The sequence below is a fragment of the Drosophila melanogaster genome, chromosome 3R (genome assembly GCF_000001215.4).
Source record: "Drosophila melanogaster chromosome 3R".
Lineage (NCBI taxonomy): Eukaryota > Metazoa > Arthropoda > Insecta > Diptera > Drosophilidae > Drosophila > Drosophila melanogaster.
Genome location: NT_033777.3, coordinates 13,372,498 through 13,388,855, shown reverse-complemented (window position 1 = coordinate 13,388,855; position 16,358 = coordinate 13,372,498). Strand labels below are relative to the sequence as shown.

At 43.8% G+C, this 16,358-nt stretch overlaps 6 protein-coding genes and 1 long non-coding RNA gene across 18 annotated transcripts, besides 1 other annotated feature; 3 read left to right on the top strand and 4 right to left on the bottom strand.

Annotated features, from left to right (window-relative positions):
- Positions 1-146: 146 nt before the first annotated feature.
- On the top strand, positions 147-3,208 carry CG9799 (uncharacterized protein). Its single transcript, NM_142027.4, has 3 exons — positions 147-1,413; positions 1,477-1,908; positions 1,969-3,208. Exons 1-3 carry the CDS (start codon positions 255-257, stop codon positions 3,144-3,146), a joined length of 2,769 nt encoding a protein of 922 aa, NP_650284.2. The 5' UTR covers positions 147-254; the 3' UTR covers positions 3,147-3,208.
- Positions 3,209-3,572: 364 nt separating this feature from the next.
- On the bottom strand, positions 3,573-6,750 carry Droj2 (DnaJ-like-2). 5 transcript variants are annotated; one of them, NM_169522.2, is made up of 4 exons: positions 6,712-6,750; positions 6,598-6,652; positions 4,277-5,392; positions 3,573-4,186 (listed from the first exon to the last, which is right to left on the bottom strand). In NM_169522.2, the coding sequence occupies exons 3-4, from the start codon at positions 5,375-5,377 to the stop codon at positions 4,076-4,078; spliced, it is 1,212 nt and encodes a 403-aa protein (NP_731807.1). In that variant the 5' UTR covers positions 5,378-5,392; positions 6,598-6,652; positions 6,712-6,750; the 3' UTR covers positions 3,573-4,075. The 5 variants fall into 5 exon arrangements, with proteins under 5 accessions (NP_731807.1, NP_650283.1, NP_731804.1 ...); NM_142026.3 differs by having other exon boundaries at positions 6,598-6,750; NM_169519.2 differs by lacking the exons at positions 6,598-6,652; positions 6,712-6,750 and adding an exon at positions 5,744-6,034.
- Positions 6,751-7,046: 296 nt separating this feature from the next.
- Positions 7,047-7,580, top strand: mRpS21 (mitochondrial ribosomal protein S21). Of its 2 annotated transcripts, none has more exons than NM_001275606.1 (2): positions 7,047-7,293; positions 7,353-7,580. In NM_001275606.1, the coding sequence occupies exons 1-2, from the start codon at positions 7,147-7,149 to the stop codon at positions 7,467-7,469; spliced, it is 264 nt and encodes an 87-aa protein (NP_001262535.1). In that variant the 5' UTR covers positions 7,047-7,146; the 3' UTR covers positions 7,470-7,580. The 2 variants fall into 2 exon arrangements, with proteins under 2 accessions (NP_001262535.1, NP_731803.1); NM_169518.2 differs by having other exon boundaries at positions 7,353-7,527.
- Positions 7,347-9,014, bottom strand: CG8870 (uncharacterized protein). The gene is made up of 3 exons (NM_169517.2): positions 8,644-9,014; positions 8,038-8,587; positions 7,347-7,960 (listed from the first exon to the last, which is right to left on the bottom strand). Exons 1-3 carry the CDS (start codon positions 8,714-8,716, stop codon positions 7,513-7,515), a joined length of 1,071 nt encoding a protein of 356 aa, NP_731802.1. The 5' UTR covers positions 8,717-9,014; the 3' UTR covers positions 7,347-7,512.
- Positions 9,015-9,080: 66 nt separating this feature from the next.
- On the top strand, positions 9,081-15,752 carry CG9813 (uncharacterized protein). Of its 7 annotated transcripts, none has more exons than NM_169515.2 (9): positions 9,081-9,166; positions 9,746-9,853; positions 10,072-10,454; positions 10,571-10,966; positions 11,195-11,323; positions 14,076-14,409; positions 14,486-14,577; positions 14,648-14,777; positions 14,841-15,752. In NM_169515.2, the coding sequence occupies exons 2-9, from the start codon at positions 9,766-9,768 to the stop codon at positions 14,957-14,959; spliced, it is 1,671 nt and encodes a 556-aa protein (NP_731800.1). In that variant the 5' UTR covers positions 9,081-9,166; positions 9,746-9,765; the 3' UTR covers positions 14,960-15,752. The 7 variants fall into 7 exon arrangements, with proteins under 7 accessions (NP_731800.1, NP_001262533.1, NP_731801.1 ...); NM_001275604.1 differs by having other exon boundaries at positions 10,538-10,966; NM_169516.2 differs by having other exon boundaries at positions 9,081-9,171.
- lncRNA:CR44138 (long non-coding RNA:CR44138) lies at positions 11,461-11,953 on the bottom strand. The gene has a single exon (NR_074008.1). It is a non-coding gene; the product is annotated as a long non-coding RNA:CR44138 (long non-coding RNA).
- Positions 13,000-13,323: a mobile genetic element.
- On the bottom strand, positions 15,530-16,226 carry CG34309 (uncharacterized protein). The gene is made up of 2 exons (NM_001104301.2): positions 16,098-16,226; positions 15,530-15,988 (listed from the first exon to the last, which is right to left on the bottom strand). The coding sequence occupies exons 1-2, from the start codon at positions 16,190-16,192 to the stop codon at positions 15,778-15,780; spliced, it is 306 nt and encodes a 101-aa protein (NP_001097771.1). The 5' UTR covers positions 16,193-16,226; the 3' UTR covers positions 15,530-15,777.
- Positions 16,227-16,358: the final 132 nt, after the last annotated feature.

The following is a 16,358-nucleotide window of genomic DNA, read 5'->3' as shown; positions in this document are numbered from 1 at the left end:
GTTTTTTGGGTTAAATGAAAATCGTTATTTTATTTTTGAAATAATCATTTGGCGCCAAAGTGTAATAAAATACGAATACCCCTTCTAAATTTCATTTAGTATATTTAACCATGGTTAGGTGAATTGTTTTCAAGCTCCGGTCACACTTCGCCACACGTGTTTTGGCAGTAAACATTTTCGGCATGTTGCGGAAATCGTTTATATTAGCTTAAAAAATCGATAAAAAGACAGAAAGAGACATTTCGGACAGTAAAATGACGCATCTGCGGTCGGAGGATAAGCCACAGTCGGAGGAGCGGAAGTCTGTGTTCAAGGAGAGCAGCTGCATCTTCCGGCGGAATCGAGCCCTCGGCTATGTGAGCAACCAGGTTCCAGCAGTCACCCGCTACGTGCAGCGTCGTCGGGACACTTTGCTGATCACCTGCATCGGCAGATCTTTTCAGGTGTACACCGCCAACCACTTTCGCCTGCTGCACGTTAGCGGATTGCATCCGGACGAGATTACGGCTCTGGCCACGGATCGACTGCACACGTACACGGCGAGCAACAAGTGTATCTACGCCTGGCGGGCGGGCAAACACATCCGGCACGTGTACCGTGGCCACCAGAAAGATGTCCACCTCCTGCTGCCTTTTGGTTCCAGTTTGATAGCCATCGATAGGCAGAATGTGTTAAAAGTGTGGAATATTTCAACCGAGGATGTCTATTTGGAAGTGCCCTTCCGGTCTGAGGAGTTCCAGATCACAGCTGTGACCCATCCGCCCACGTACATCAATAAAATAGTACTAGGCTCCCAGCAGGGCCAACTAAAGATCTTGAACATAAAGAAGAACAGTGTGGTGTGCACTTTGAGTCACCACGACAGCAGGATCACCTGCATTGAACCGTCCCCTGCTTTGGATGTCGTGGCCGTGGGACACGGGGATGGCACTATTATCTTGCTTAACCTTAAGTTCGACGAGGTGCTTATGAGCTTCCAGCAGGATTGGGGTCAGGTCACCAACCTTTCCTTCCGTACCGACGGCCCACCAATCCTTGTGTCCGCCTGCAGCAATGGTTACATGGCCTTCTGGAACCTGGAGGAGCGCAAGTTAGCCGGTCAGCTGCAAGCGCACGAGGAGTCGGTGACCACGGCCATTTGTCTGCCCAGCGAGCCCGTGGTCTTCACCACTTCACCAGACAATTCAATGAGGATGTTTGTTTTCGATATGCCAGATGGTGGTGCCAGACAGCTGAGGATCCGCGAGGGACACACAAAGCCGCCGTTTTGTATTCGCTACCACGGCAGCTCGGGCGTATCCATTCTCTCTTCGGGCGAGGACAGCACCATGAGAGTCTTCTCCACCATTTCCGAATCGCTGAACAAGAGCATGGGCAGGGCTACCTACAATCCAAAAGCCACAAAGAAGAAGAGTAAGTGTTTTGGCTTTTATTGCTCGCTTTAAAATATTTTTAATAGGCAACTCTTCTTTGCAGATCGCTTTGAGCACGATAAGTTTGGAATGCCACCCATACTGGAGTTCACATCGGATACGGCTCGCGAAAAGGAGTGGGATAACATCGCTGCCATCCATGCGGGCGTTATTCAGACGACAACCTGGTCGTTTGGCAAGAACCGTATGGGCGAGCACCGCCTGGTTCCGAAACAGTTCCAAAACAGCAACCGCACCAACTTCCAGAACGAGACCACATGCATTGTGCTGACGCACTGTGGCAACTTTGTGATCATTGGCTATAGCAGTGGCGACATTGAGCGCTTTAATATCCAGTCTGGACTCCATCGGGCTACCTATGGCTCTCCAGCCCACAAGATGGCAGTACGCGGCTTGGCCAGCGACAATCTTAACCAAACCGTCATCTCTGGCTGTTCGGAAGGCTTGCTCAAGTTCTGGTCATTCAAAGGAAAGGGTAAGGAATTGCCTACAACATAAGTTAATAAAACATTTGTAAAATCATACCATCCTTCAGTTGACAAGCCCTTAGCGACTCTACGCCTGGCAGATGGAATCGCCCTGATTCGACAGCACCGAGAGAGCTCCATGCTGGCCATTGGTCTGGAAACATTCAAGATTTTTGTCGTAGACATGCACACGAGGGTCATTGTTCGCAAGTTCGTCGGTCACACAGCCAAGCTGAATGACCTCACTTTCAGTCCGGATAGCCGCTGGCTGATCACCGCCGCCATGGACTCCACGATCAAGGTGTGGGACATACCTTCCTCCTACATGGTGGATCACTTCCGCGTCGAGGCGCCTTGCGTATCGTTAAGTATGTCGCCTAATGGCGACTTTCTGGCCACCGCACATGTTGGACTTTTGGGCATTTACCTGTGGGCCAACAAGACGCTGTTTAATCAGATTTCCCTGCGCTCCATCGATCCTTTGGAGCCGGCTCCGTACGTGGGATTGCCCACGAATGTGTGCGATGCCATGGAACTGGAAGATGGCATGAAGGAGCTAGAGATCGACGAAGAGGACGAGTCAAAACTCGGCGAGCTAGTTGACACCAAGTACGAAACTCCAACGCAGCTGTCCGAGGAACTGATAACGCTATCCGGGTTGGCTGCATCCCGTTGGCAGAATCTATTGGATTTGGAGCTAATCAAGCAACGTAACAAGCCCAAGGCACCACCAAAAGCTCCCAAACAGGCCCCATTCTTCCTGCCCACGGTTTCGGGACTGGAACTGCGCTTCGATGTGGAGAACGGTCAGAAGGAGGAGGATGAATCCCGGATTCGGAAGGCTTCTACTCTCAACAATCTTACTGCCTTTGGCCAGCTGCTGGAGGAAACTGCTGACTCCCTGGACTTCGCATCGGCTGTGGCGCACTTGACCCAACTAGGACCATCGATGGTTGACTTTGAGATCAAATCTCTGCACCCGGAGGCTGGAGGAACACTCCTTGCCATGCTGCAGTTCCTCAAACTCGTTAAGTTCATGTTTGGAACCAATCTGAACTTTGAGCTGGCTCAATCGTATCTAAGCGTCTTCTTGCGATCCCACGGTCTCGGGTTGACGGAGTTCCCGGATTTGGTAAAGGAGCTGCGCACTGTGTCCCAGGTGCAGCAGGAGGCTTGGCAGCGTGTGGAGGAGAAGCTCATCTATGGAACTGGAGTTGTGGCCGCTCTCCGAAACTTTGCGCACTAGTTTCCACCAGATTATGTTGTAGTTCATTTTGAAATTTTGTAAATAAATTTACAAAACATTTTACATTTTGAATTTGCTTTTGATGTTATTCCTTGCGACAGGCAGGTCCGCAGATTCATTTATAGGATGCTTTATAATCCTCAACAACTACAAAATCCCTCATTATATCCTTAACGATTTAATGGCATTACCATATATATCCCAAACTATCCTTATCTTTCTTTTTATCTTTTACTTATCCCAGATAGCATTTTAAATAATGTACTCAAGACGAAACTACTGCCATATGCCTGATATCTCCAATTGGCATTATTCGAATGATTCACACCTGCGGGTGACTATGCAGCGATTATGGAATCAATAGATAGCCGGAGGAAGGCAAGTGATACTGGAACTATGGGAAGAAGAATATACAGCATTTGGGTTGAAATTGTGTATTAATTATTTATTTGTTATATCCGTTTAAACTAACGCTTTTATTTATGCTGGAATTAAATAACTTAAACTTGTTCCTAGACGTGTTCGCTGGCGCGGACTTTAGATACGGTTCTAGTGGCGGCTAATTTCAATTTCAGTTTAGTTTAGTTTCAGTTTCCGTTTTCGATTCTTTGACAATCCAACGCAACATAAACATAAAGAAAAATGTTGGTTTACAAACAACCACGCGTTATAGACATAGTGCATATATCTGATAAGTTTCTTTGATTTATACCTAAATATCGTAGCTTGCATGAAATAACTTTAGATCTCTCGATTGGTTGGGCCTCCTAGTGTGAATTGGATGGTGTTTTAAGGTGCTTTTGGGAGTTCTTCGGCACTTGCAAGCGCAATTACAGTGTTCCGGGAGCTGGTTTACATATTATTACGGCTTGTTGGTTGGGGTATTATTAGGGCTGTGTGTCCGGGGATGCAACACGCAGCGGGGGCGCTTAACTCGATGTGCACTGCTGGACGCGTGGGCCATCCTGATAGCCGCCATCGTCCTCATCGTAGGCCATGCGCTGGTGTTGCTGGCGACGTTGCTTGGGATCAAAGTCCTCCTGCGAAAGATAAGCAAATCGATAAATAAATTAATTATAAATAATATATTATTTATATATCGTGATATAAACTACTACTGAAATACTCACCAAAACCGTCTGCTCTGCATCGATTGGAATGTCAACCTCCGGCGCCGGGGGTAGGCACTGTTTAAGCGTGGGCACCACCGACGGATTGATCACCTCCGGGAAGATCACCTCGAACTGGATGATCAACGTGCCCTTCTCCATGGGGTTCTTGAAAATGGGCATACCCTCCTCGGCAATACACTTGGTCATCTCATGCCTGATAACCTCGCCGGGCTGTGTGGACACAATCAGATCGCGATCATCGAGCGTTTTAACGATTCGCTGGAATCCGCAGAGCGCTTCGACAAGTTGCAACGGCATCTTCATCATTAAATCCTGTCCGGCGTGCGCGAATGTGGAGTGCTCCTTCTCGTCCAAAAGAATAATAATATCGCCCGGCTGAGATTCCGGCTCATGATCGCCCTCTCCCGTGAACACGATCTTCTGGCCATCCCGCATTCCCTTCTCAATGTGCACTTCCAATACCTTGCGTTCCCGCACCGTTTTGCGGCCACTGCAGTTCTTGCAGCGGTCCTTCTCCTGAATGGTCTCGCCAGTTCCCGAACACTTGCGGCACACCTGCTCGATGTGCTGCATGATGCCGGGGGCGATCTGCTGAACCCGTGTCTCCACACCGTTACCACGGCACTGCAAGCACTTCTCAATGCTGCCCTTCTTGCCGCCGCGACCCTCGCACTTGTCGCAGATCACATTCTTCTGGAGCTGCAGCTTGCGGGTCGCTCCATTGTACAGCTCCTCCAGCTGTACGGACATCTGGTGCACCACGTCCTTGCCACGCCTCTCGCGCCTGCGTCCACCGCCACTACCTCCGAATCCAGCGCCAAAGAACTTCTCAAAGAAGTCCATAGGATTGCGGAAGTCACCGGAATCTGCGCCGCCCTTCTTGATGGCCGCCTCGCCGCCTTCGTCGTACACCTGTCGCTTGTCCGCATCGGACAGCACTTCGTAAGCCTGCGAAATGGCCTTGAATTTCTCGCCCTCGTTGGGGTTCTTGTCCGGATGGTACTTGAGGGCCAGCTTGCGGTAAGCCTTCTTCAGCTCGTCGGGCGTGGCATTAGGCTTCACGCCAAGTATATCATAATATCCAGTCTCCTTAACCATTTTGTTTGCTGTTTACTGTGAACAGACGAAGTAGTGCGTAATTACTATCTGGGAGCTTGTAAATAACAGATTGGGGAACAGATTTGTGTATGCTCCAGGCATATATAGGTAGAAATTATGAAGTTGTGTAATACCGAAAATTTTTGAAGTTTCAACCGATTTGGATGCCAGTTCTTATAAAAAATGAAAAAAAAAAATTTATTTTGTGGTGCTGTTTCTATGGCAGCTAGGTTCCCGATGGAAGTTATTGTCAGTTTTATATCTAATGACATTTCATAGTTCAAAGGGCTGATTCCTCTCTAACTAGTATTGTAAACAAAAATCAGTAACCTATATTTTGTTACCCATTTTTTTTTGTAGAAATACATTTTTCAAAATCCAGAAACCACTCGATCATATGACCCTTTCTTGTTTATTGATTTCTACAGCTGTGACTTGATGCCATCACCCATTTTTTTCCGTGTAATTTGGGGGGCAACGGAAAATAGTAGGCATTGCCGGAAGCTAGAGCCCGGGATTCAAGGTCGTTACGCCGCCATGTGTTCGCGAAAATAACTGCGACGTTTTCTAGTCGATTTTCTAGAACAATTGTCGTATTTCAATACGGCGAGCAGCTGACGCTCTCTTTCCCCCTTTCGACAACAACCGCTTCTCTTTCGCACGCACACATACACACAGTTTCTAGAAGTTTTCGTCAGCGCATTGCAGCCCTGGTTTTGCGAACGGCGACTGCAAAGCGGAGAGGGTAATAATGAAAAAACCGTAAAAGAACGAAAAGGGGAACAAATGAAAGGAGAAAGGGCAGAGTCGAAAATAAGAATGGAAATGAATTCTAGAAGCAGCCTTCGATTTAGCAGGCAAATCAATAGATACAATTATTATATTTTCACCAGTGCCTAGCACACACATGCACCAGACTTTGCGCTTGTATGCGTACCAACATGTGCCGCGCAAGACGCTGCGTCAGAAGAATTCGATTGAACAAAGAAGAGAAAAAAAGCTAGATGGCCATCGATTTTGCAAATCTAATGCCAAAAATCGAAGGCAAATTCTCTGACAAAAAACAATTATCGATGATTACTTAACGACAGAGATGAGAAAACCAAGCGCAAAGGAAGTGTCTACCAAGTAGACACACACATTGGCAAACCGCACAATGCGAGACGAAATGTGCAAAATCAGGTGGTAATCTTAATTAGCCCAGAGCCGCCCCAGCTCACCTTTTTTCGTGTCGTGTCGTGCCTAAAGCAAATAGTAACTTTCGCAGCCCGATTCCTGGAAGTTTCACTTTTACAACAAATTTAATTTACGTCGAATACTTTTCAACAGCTTACTATGGCCGCCACGCTAGGAAGAAAACTGGAAACCAGTGTGACCAGAGCGGCAAACGGCAAGAAAAACCACAACATCAGGGTTGCCTCGCACCGCAAAGGTCCGAAAACTGGTATTTTAGTCATTTTCAGGTGATTAGCAATTTTTGATAATTTGATGGGATATAATATGTATTTCTTAAGTGTGATGGGCATTACAGAAATAATTTTGGCAATGCATTAATAAATACTGTGTTGAATAAATATTTTTCTTATTTATTAAGTTGAGTGGTTCTCAAAGTACTCCTTCTGAGTCCACGATTCTTATTAGCAATCGTTAGCCCTGGTTAGTGATATTCATCAGCTGTTTAGCAGTACAGTAAATGGTCACACTGTTTTGAAAGCCGATTATTTAATAAACATTTGGAAAACTTTATAAAATAAAACTACTTATCCGAAATGAGACACGTGCAGTTTCTGGCCCGCACCGTTCTGGTGCAAAACAATAATGTGGAGGAGGCGTGTCGTCTGTTAAATCGCGTCTTGGGAAAAGAAGAACTGCTCGACCAATTTCGCCGCACGCGATTCTACGAAAAGCCGTATCAGGTTCGACTTTAAATAACTTAACTATTTATTATTATTTACTGTATTAAACTATTGTATAGGTTCGTCGTCGCATCAACTTCGAGAAATGCAAGGCCATTTACAACGAGGACATGAACCGAAAAATTCAGTTCGTACTGCGCAAAAATCGCGCCGAACCTTTTCCTGGATGCAGTTAAACTAGTTTTTGAGGCAATAAAATGTAGGAATTAAATAAATTGCTTATTTTCTAGTACGAGATTTGCTGTCGCTGTCGATAAATGGACTTTGCAATTTCGATTTTATCCATTCAAAAAAGTATGAAGTTTTTGTGTAAAATGCTGGCTTGCAAGTTTTAAGTACGCAGGGCTTCTGTCCGTAGGAGATTATGCCGGCTGCATAAGTGAGTGTGACCTTTCCACGTATCACGGTCTCCATTAAGGGTCCCCCGGAATCGCCGGGACTGGTGTCATTCCCATCCAGACCACCAGCACATATCTGACTGCCCAAATTAAAGTCATAATTTGATTTGCACACATCTGGATGCCGTTCCGCGATGAAGCTGCGCAAGAGTACCTCACTTGCAATTCCTTGTCCCATGTCTGGCCAGCCGGATGCTTGAAACTTTCGCTTATGCGCGGCCAATTTTTGGGCTCTTGGAAGGCAAATAGGTTGGATGGCTCTCGTATAGCTATAGGAAGATATAAAGATATATTATTTCAATTCATATCCTACTTCTATTTCGACCAGAGGAGAATCATTACTCACCGCACAGGAAACTTAAGACGCACGAGTGCTATGTCGTTTATCAGCCGCCTTCCCCGGTTGAATTGTTCATGCGTAATAATTTGGTCCACTTCAATTTCCATATAAAGAGGAGCGTACTGTCTTCTTCCATTCACAATAGCCCGATCGGGATTTGTGGACGTGTTATGTTCGCCCAGTCTCACTGTTTTGAGGGCATACGGATAGTCCATAAATGGATACTCCACGCAGTGCGCTGCGGTCAGGACGTACCAGTTGTTTATTAGGGATCCACCACATTTTGGTACCAGCTTCTGGGACAAATTGTTTTTATTTCCATATAACAGCATGGCCATCCAGGGAAACTCATTCAGCGCCGGTATTTTGCCCTTCGTAGGTTTTCTTCTTGATTGTCCACAAGTATCGTGTGGCAGATACGTTTCCCACTTGGGGCAGCACACTTTATTAGTGCCGCATCTTCTAAGACCTATTATATTTTTCCTGGATGAGTTCATAACTGCTCTGGTCCTGGGACACTTATCCAGATTCACGCATTCCGTATCAAATTGACACCCTGAAGGAAGGATAGATTTTAAATTGCGTACAAAGTTTATGCATGCTGAAAGTTACCTGCACCATTTGAATAAGGCACAAGAATTATTTGCAGCATAAGCAAAAATGATCCTATAAGTCCGAACAACATGTTGATCCACGAATATTTCACATACAACTGTTCAAGACTGTTAGGACTGTCGAAGCTATTTATTCTTATTTTTAACATTGTTCTGAGTAGTTTTATTCAATTTTTAATCAATTTATTGCTCATCAAAAGAACAATTTTTTATGCTAGTAGCGACAGAGCTCTCAAATATTACGGAACTATTTAAAAATGTCATTATGAAAACAGTTTCGGATGCAGAAAACGGTTTCTGGTTAGAATTTTGCTGTTGAGTACCATATGTGTGCTTTGAGTGATTTTCTCTCTTTATGAGAATAACTTAGATAGCTTTTTGCGGCAGGAGAGACAAAATGAAGCTTTTGTGGCCGCAGTGTTCCACGGTATACGGCTCAGAATACTTTCTTTCCTCGAACGCAGCAGACCTGCCTACCTTTTCACGTAAACTAGAAATCTGAGAGATAAAACAAGTTACAAGTCAGGTCGATTTTTAAAGAAGTGATTTATAATAAAAGAAACAGAATACTTTTTGTGTGCTTTCTATAAAGTAAATTTTATATAGGAATTTATTGACATTGCTTGTGTGTGTGTAGGTGTGTGAAAGTAGCAAGTGCAGATACTTGAGCTATTCTCCGGTGGCCTTTTAATTCAATGGATTCCCAAACGTGCTTAAGTGTTCCCCGAATGCATCGATAATTCGCTCATGCGGCCAATTTACTCAATTTACACTTGTGTGTGTGTTTGCTTTGCATTCGCATCAATGTTGGCGTGTTATTTTGTGTTGCCTGCTTCTTGGCGTTCTTATTATTCTCCACTGCCTTACTGTGCCTGCTTTTGTTGTTGTCTTATCGATTTCGTGTGTTATTTTTAGCGTGATTTGCATATGTATGTATGTGTGCCTGCTTTCTCCCCCCTGTCACGCTCTCTAGTTGCGTGGGTGTGTGTGCTTGTTTTTGTGCTTCCTTTTTGCTCTTCCTTTATATTTTTGTGCTTTGAATGTGGTGCAATCGAATCTTAGGCTCTAATCAAATGAATTACGTCTTGTGTCACTTTCAGTCTTTTACAGCTAGAACATCATGGCGACGAGGAATCTGTTGGCCATCCTTCTTTTGGCCAGCATCTGCATGACCCAGGCATATCCGGCTTTGTTGCCCTACATCTACAGTGAGTAGCCAAAACTCCCCCACATCTCTTGACCCTTATTTATTCCGCTCTCCAAAGCTAATTTGCATTTGAAGCAACTAAGATTTAGAAGCAGAATGCCGAAAATTCTATACCCTTGCGGACTTTTATTTATTTATATAGTAATTAATCTTAAATAATGTGATAGTATAGGTTCACTTAACTCGCTCGTTTGGATTAATAATCATCTCCCAAATTAGATCCTTCCAAGCGCAGCGGTGATACGGCTTTCCCCCAAATCGAGGACGATGTAAGTGAACTGGACCAGCTGCGGAATGAACCGGGAGCGGTGATGGCCAAGCGTCAGCACGATGGAAGTACAGCCCGCACCACCACTACCACCAAGGAGAGTGTCGAGGAGGTCGCCGCTGTTCCCGAGCCAGGTGCACAACCAAATGCGAATATTATGCCCGACTTGGAGAGGCAGTTGGAGGTGGCGACGCCTCTGATTTCCACCACTACAACCACTAGCACGTCGGCCACCACCACTACGGCGACGTCCAAGGAGGAGGGCGAAAGGTCCCAGCTGGAGGAGCCGAAGACGCAGATCAAAACCGTAGTGGAGCCGACGGCCCATGCGAAGGTAAGTGGCCAGCCCCAATCCCTGCGAGAATCCCAGTCTAGAGCGCTTGGTAAACTCCAAACTCCTCTTTTGCAAAATCCAAGTGTATATCTACGAAACCACCCAAAAATCAACAGGCATTTTACGGGGCGGCTCGTCTAGCTTTTGGCCAAAATCCAGAGGTGCTACCAACGACCACCACAACAAGCACCACAACCACTACCACGACTACGACGGCAGCTCCTCCAACTGAAACCGAGCCAGAAGGGGATTCCCAATCACCAGCCGAACAGGAACCGGAAGCTAAACAAACGGAACCGGAAACGGAAACCGCTCAAGATGTGGCCGGAGAACCAGTGGAAGCGGTAGATCCCGTCGGCGACGTTGCCGAAACCGAACTGACCGCCCTGAATACGCCCAAATCCAAACAGAATCACCATGAGTCCAACAAGGAGACCATCGGAGACATTGTCTTCGATGTTGTGGCCCGAACCACGGAGCGAAGATCCATCACGCCAAAGATAACGGCCAAGGTTCTTATAACTTGAATCAGTTTCATTACACATTTGGACTGATTTCCTTACAAGTAATTGGCAACTCAAATACAAATTATTACTATTAGACGAGCAGACAGCTACAAAATTGAAATGATTGGCAGGCACTTGCAAAATTCCGATATTTCACATAAAATTTAGAATTTCCTTTATGACCGTGCATTGTTTTTAAGATCTCGTCTCTCCTATTGTTTTTTTGTTTTTCAGAACGCCAAAAGCTTCTTGCGTAGTCCGAATGGTCAGTACTCTTCGTTCGACATGGCCCAGTATATTTTTTGGACTGGAGATGAAACAGCTGTGGTAAAAGCCGTGGAAGAACTGGTTGAGGGGAAAGTGGTAAGTATAAGTAATAATTATAATTTGTCTTTAAAATTTATTTTCAAATTATATATAAATGACTTCTCAAAATGAGATCATGTCAAATAACTTTGTCGTTTTTTGGTCCGGTACTTAGCAATATTGTGGTTTGATTTCATCATTAAGTTTTGTGGCATCTCTTTATCTGGGTGCAATTTCATTCATTTAGGATTTCATTGTATCATAATAGTAAAGACTGAATCCATTGCTCTTTATGAGGGTGGGTCCAAAATATTTTGGCGGCTCGCGGTTGCGGTGATGATGGGAGCAAAATGGAGGGGCACCATGATGGTGTTGGTATGCTGGGTGATTCCAGCGATGTCCGAAATGGTGCCAATAGTGTCCATGATGACCATGATGTTCATGATGTCCATGGTGACCATGGTGTCCATGAAATCCATGATGCCCATGATGCCAATGATGGCCGTGGTGTCCACAATGTTCATGGTTTTCCTGGGGATCCTTACGCAGGCCACAGAAGACAAATTTACGATTTTCTTGTTTAGGAGCTTCCATATCTGGCTGCATAATTTCGTTTATTATTTTTATAGCTTGGCTTTGTGGAACTTTTCTGTTTAATTGTTGGCGGTGAACTGATTTCCCATCGCTAAAGCAAGAGCTTTTATATTCAGTTTGCTAATTTCCTCTGGGCCACACAATCAGCGATATGTTTTTTTTTTTTGTATTCTTTTATCTTATCGAGTGGGAGCTTTTATTTAATTAGTAATATGCCAATATTTTTGTGAAAATTCATTGATGCAACTTTAATAGCTTTCATAATATAAGATATGCCTCATTGAGCTTGTGCCTATTTTTAGATATCAAACGGGTTAGTAATACTAAATTATTTTTGTGTAACATTTGTTTGTTTACGTTAAAGATTAGCCGGAATAGTATTTGAAATACTACACCGCTGTGGCGTAAATGAACAGCGTCGTTAAGTCTGAGTTATATTTAGTCAACCGGTTCGATTGTTAGATTTACTCTTTTTTTTATGTATTTCAATGAATTTTACGGTGTCAGAAAAATGTTACTTTGATGATACAGTAACGATTCATAAGGCTAGGGTGGCGTTATGAGATATTCCATTCTGAATGGCCCCTTTTGGTCGCTAACAGCGGCTCACAGGGCATACATCCTAGTCAGAGGCAAACGAGTTAGGCTTACAAAACATTATAAAAATATAGATTGACGCAATTAAAATTTCTTACGGCTATCATACATGCTGATCGAAACTTAAAAAAATTCGGACCGCCTATAATCGTGCAATTTGCAGTTTTCGATTCCCACTCGAATAATCTATGACTAATTTATTGCGGGTAGCTACCCGCGCTTAATGCATGCGGTAAGTTGATCCCCTTTAAAACACTAATTAACTTAGATGAAATAATTTTAGAGTTGAGAGACAATCATGGCACACCAAGAATTAATTAAAAATAAACATACATTGGCACTATAGTACCTTTTGTGGCTAAGAAGCCATTTTGCAAAAGACCGTAATACCGTAATATTCAAGTGATAGTAGTAAGTTTTGATTACGCCATTATGTTAGTAAAAGATTATAGCTAACAAGATATTAACTGTTTGAAACAGATGTTCGGATTGCCGTGCGCACAATCGATTGTTCACAAACAACACAATAACAAACCTATGGTGGTGTGTAGTCTCCGGATTTGGATTTTGCGATTGGGTTGCATTTGTGTGAATATTCGGTGACTGACTATTTGTTGTCATCTGGGTTGTGCCATTTGTGTTTTGGCATAGGTGTTTCTCGTTTCTAAACCGTGTCGTTCGAAATATATGCGTTTTTATGTAGGCAAGTTATATGTAGGCAGTTTTTTGGTCAACTTTTTGTGTAGTTTTAACGGCTGTTAATTCCTGGTTTTTTATGAACGTAGGGCACTTCCAGTCAATTGGGCTGTGTTGTTGGTTAAGTTCTGGGTTGTTTCGGCCATTTAAGCATTTTTTTTTTCGTTTGTTTACAATTAGTTGACAATTGGAAAAAAAAGCTCGTTGTGTATATACTTTTGACCACCTCTGTATTTTTCTCCGTCGTTTGTGTGTTTCTTTTATTTCGCCACTTCCGATCTTTTTTACTCTTCTCGCTTATTCCATTTATTCTTAAATACCCAATCAATCTTGGGCTGCTCTACATTTTCTTTCTTGTCCGTCTCCTGAATGCGTCGTCTCGATTTCATTCACACTTACACATATAACTCCAAAACAACACTAAGAAAAAAAATTATCACGAACTTATATTAATCTATTATTCCGGACCGAGCTCGCTGCCTTCTTACGGAATCCCTTCGCGGTCGCCAACTTGGCCCTAAGATTAACGTCGACGCGTTCACGGGCTTCTCAAAGAGAAAATAATGCCTTAAAAGCCGCGTATATCGCTTTGGGGCAGACTCCGGGAACTTATCAGATCGATAGCTGAACTAAACTGTTTGGAAACTTAGAGCGCGAGCGGGAAATTTCTCTCAAACTCGTAAATTCCCTTAAGTGTATGCAACATGTTGCATCGAGCAAAAATTTGCGGTAGACTGGAGACTGGCGGTTCGAAATCAACGAAAAAACCAATAGCGACCAGTAAAAAATATATTATTTTAAAAATAACTGCACAGCTATAAAATCTTTGGCGCTTATCAAACTATTTAAACAATATTTTATAGCTCTAAAGATTCAACTTAATAAGACAAAGAAATGCACTCACATCAATACTTTTTTGTAGATCACTCGGGAGAGCGCCCTGAAGTTCCTGCAGGACATTCGGCTGGGAATAGAGTTCTTGCAGCGGTCCTATGCCAATCGAATTTTCCCCGAAGAGGTTCGCCAGAATCAGTTAAAGCGCCACAGTCCCGCCATTACCACGCCCCCAGCATCCACTACGACCACGACGACAACAAGCACCACCACAACCACAGAAAAGCCATTCCCAGCAGTGCACGAATCCGGTTCGGAATCAGGAATCGAGCGAGGCGCCGCAGGAGTCCTGCCCGCGAAGAGCTTCGATAGCTTCACCTTCTGGAACAAACTCAAAGTTTTGGACAGCGAGGCACAGCAAGGTGGGATTAGGATCATATACCAAATCTTATATAGAGATAGAAACATATCTTAACCAACATGTTGTTCCACTAACAGATTTGAATGACTATGATGAGGGTCGGGCCAAGATTGTCGAGTACTTGTACAATGAATACTCCCTGGAGGAGATCCTTTACAAACTGGCAAAGGTATAACAGTGATTAATAACACACAAACTTAAATATTAAATAATTGCTGTTTTTTTTTTGTTGTGCCCAGGTAATGTTTGCTCAATCGCTTTCGCATGGCTCCGATGAGGCCCAAATGGAGCTGCAGAAGCTTACGGAATTTCTAGAGCGCGAGGGTAACATGGGTGTCATACCCATCGACTTGCAAAAGAAGGTTTTAAGTAAGTAACCAGTATTACCTATGAAAAGGCGTAAAATTCATTTGTATTTTTTAATTTTTCCAGGAGTTTTGCTGAGCGCATTGTCGGACACCCTGACCGAACATCCGGAGTTTCTGCCGGCGGCGCGGGTTAATCTGGCCAACCCATTTTACAGGCTTCCAATACACGCCCCTAGCCAATAAAGACACATTGGGCGGCCATCTCAGATTAATAGAAACCCCTATAAATATATATATGTTAACCCGCATAATTCGCATCAGCTAAATGGCAAGCATATACCCACTGATCGGCGCTACTCTGGGGAGGCGCTCTCTCGGATCTTCGATCCAACTCGACCTAATTAAGTTCATCCGATCGATTGGCACCTTTCACCTTCGTTTACGGATTAGCCTACGTGTAATATAGCAAAAGATACTCAAGTGATATTTTGTGGTCAGGTGGAGTCGGCGGCAGATGCAGGTATCACCAAACCAAATCAAAAAAACTAAAGACACAACTGATGAGAGAGACTTGCGCCCCTTTGAGCTTTTAAAATTAATATAGACTATCTATATGTATATGTCCATATGTCCATATGTCGATATGCATACGAATTGGCGCACTTGCTTATATTTGATATGAGTTTGTTAGTTAGATACATTCCGAGGTTGAGATGTCGAGGTCGCTGGCAAAATCGATGGGCCACCAGAAACGACCGATTTGAAGCAGGAAAGGGCTCTGAGTCCGCCTATATCAGTAGCTAATATGGATATAACTTGTAACCGCTCCACAGACGAGCGACTTTCGTGAATAGTTATTATTCTATTTGTTGTCCCCCTCCCTGAATAATTGAGCGTTACAGGCATTATTGATGGATTGGTTAAACGATTGATTGTGTTGCGAGTTACATATACGATATGCAAGTAAGAACTAGAACCTGTATCAACAAATTATCGATTATACACTCAATATACATAAATATATATATATATATATAAAACATGCGAATCAATTTATTTAACTATTGCTCCTTTTTTGGCTCTGAAGTCTCTGGCTTGTCGAGCAACTGGTTGATTCGTTCTTCAGTCAGCGGCTCCTTACTGTTGAACAGTTTCTCGATCTCGTCCCTCTCTTCCTCGCTAATATCCTTGGCATAGATTTTGGCCAGATCCTCCAGGCGCTGCTGGTTCTTCTTCAGATGTCCAGGTAGCCAGAAAATGGTCTGCACCATTCTATAAGAAATAATTGGTACTATAAGGTGCCAGGTATTATGATCACATTACAAATTTGTACATTGCGCATTAAGTATTGAGTATTGAATAGTTTAGTAAATGTCCTTACTTAAGAAGTACAAATCCGCAAATGGCCAGTAAAAGACACAATCCCGATGTCTTAAACATGGTCCAATAGTCCACCGTAACTTGTTGGTGTTTCATTTTGGAAATCCTTTGAAAATGAGCTCCACTCTAGACTGAATTATGGCTTGAACTGTCATAAGTGCGATATGGTAATATGCCTTCGGGCCAAGAATGCCAATGTTATGGTCACGTCGTCAGGGGCAGCCGGCTCGGGAGATACGTGTATTATACACCATCGGCAGAC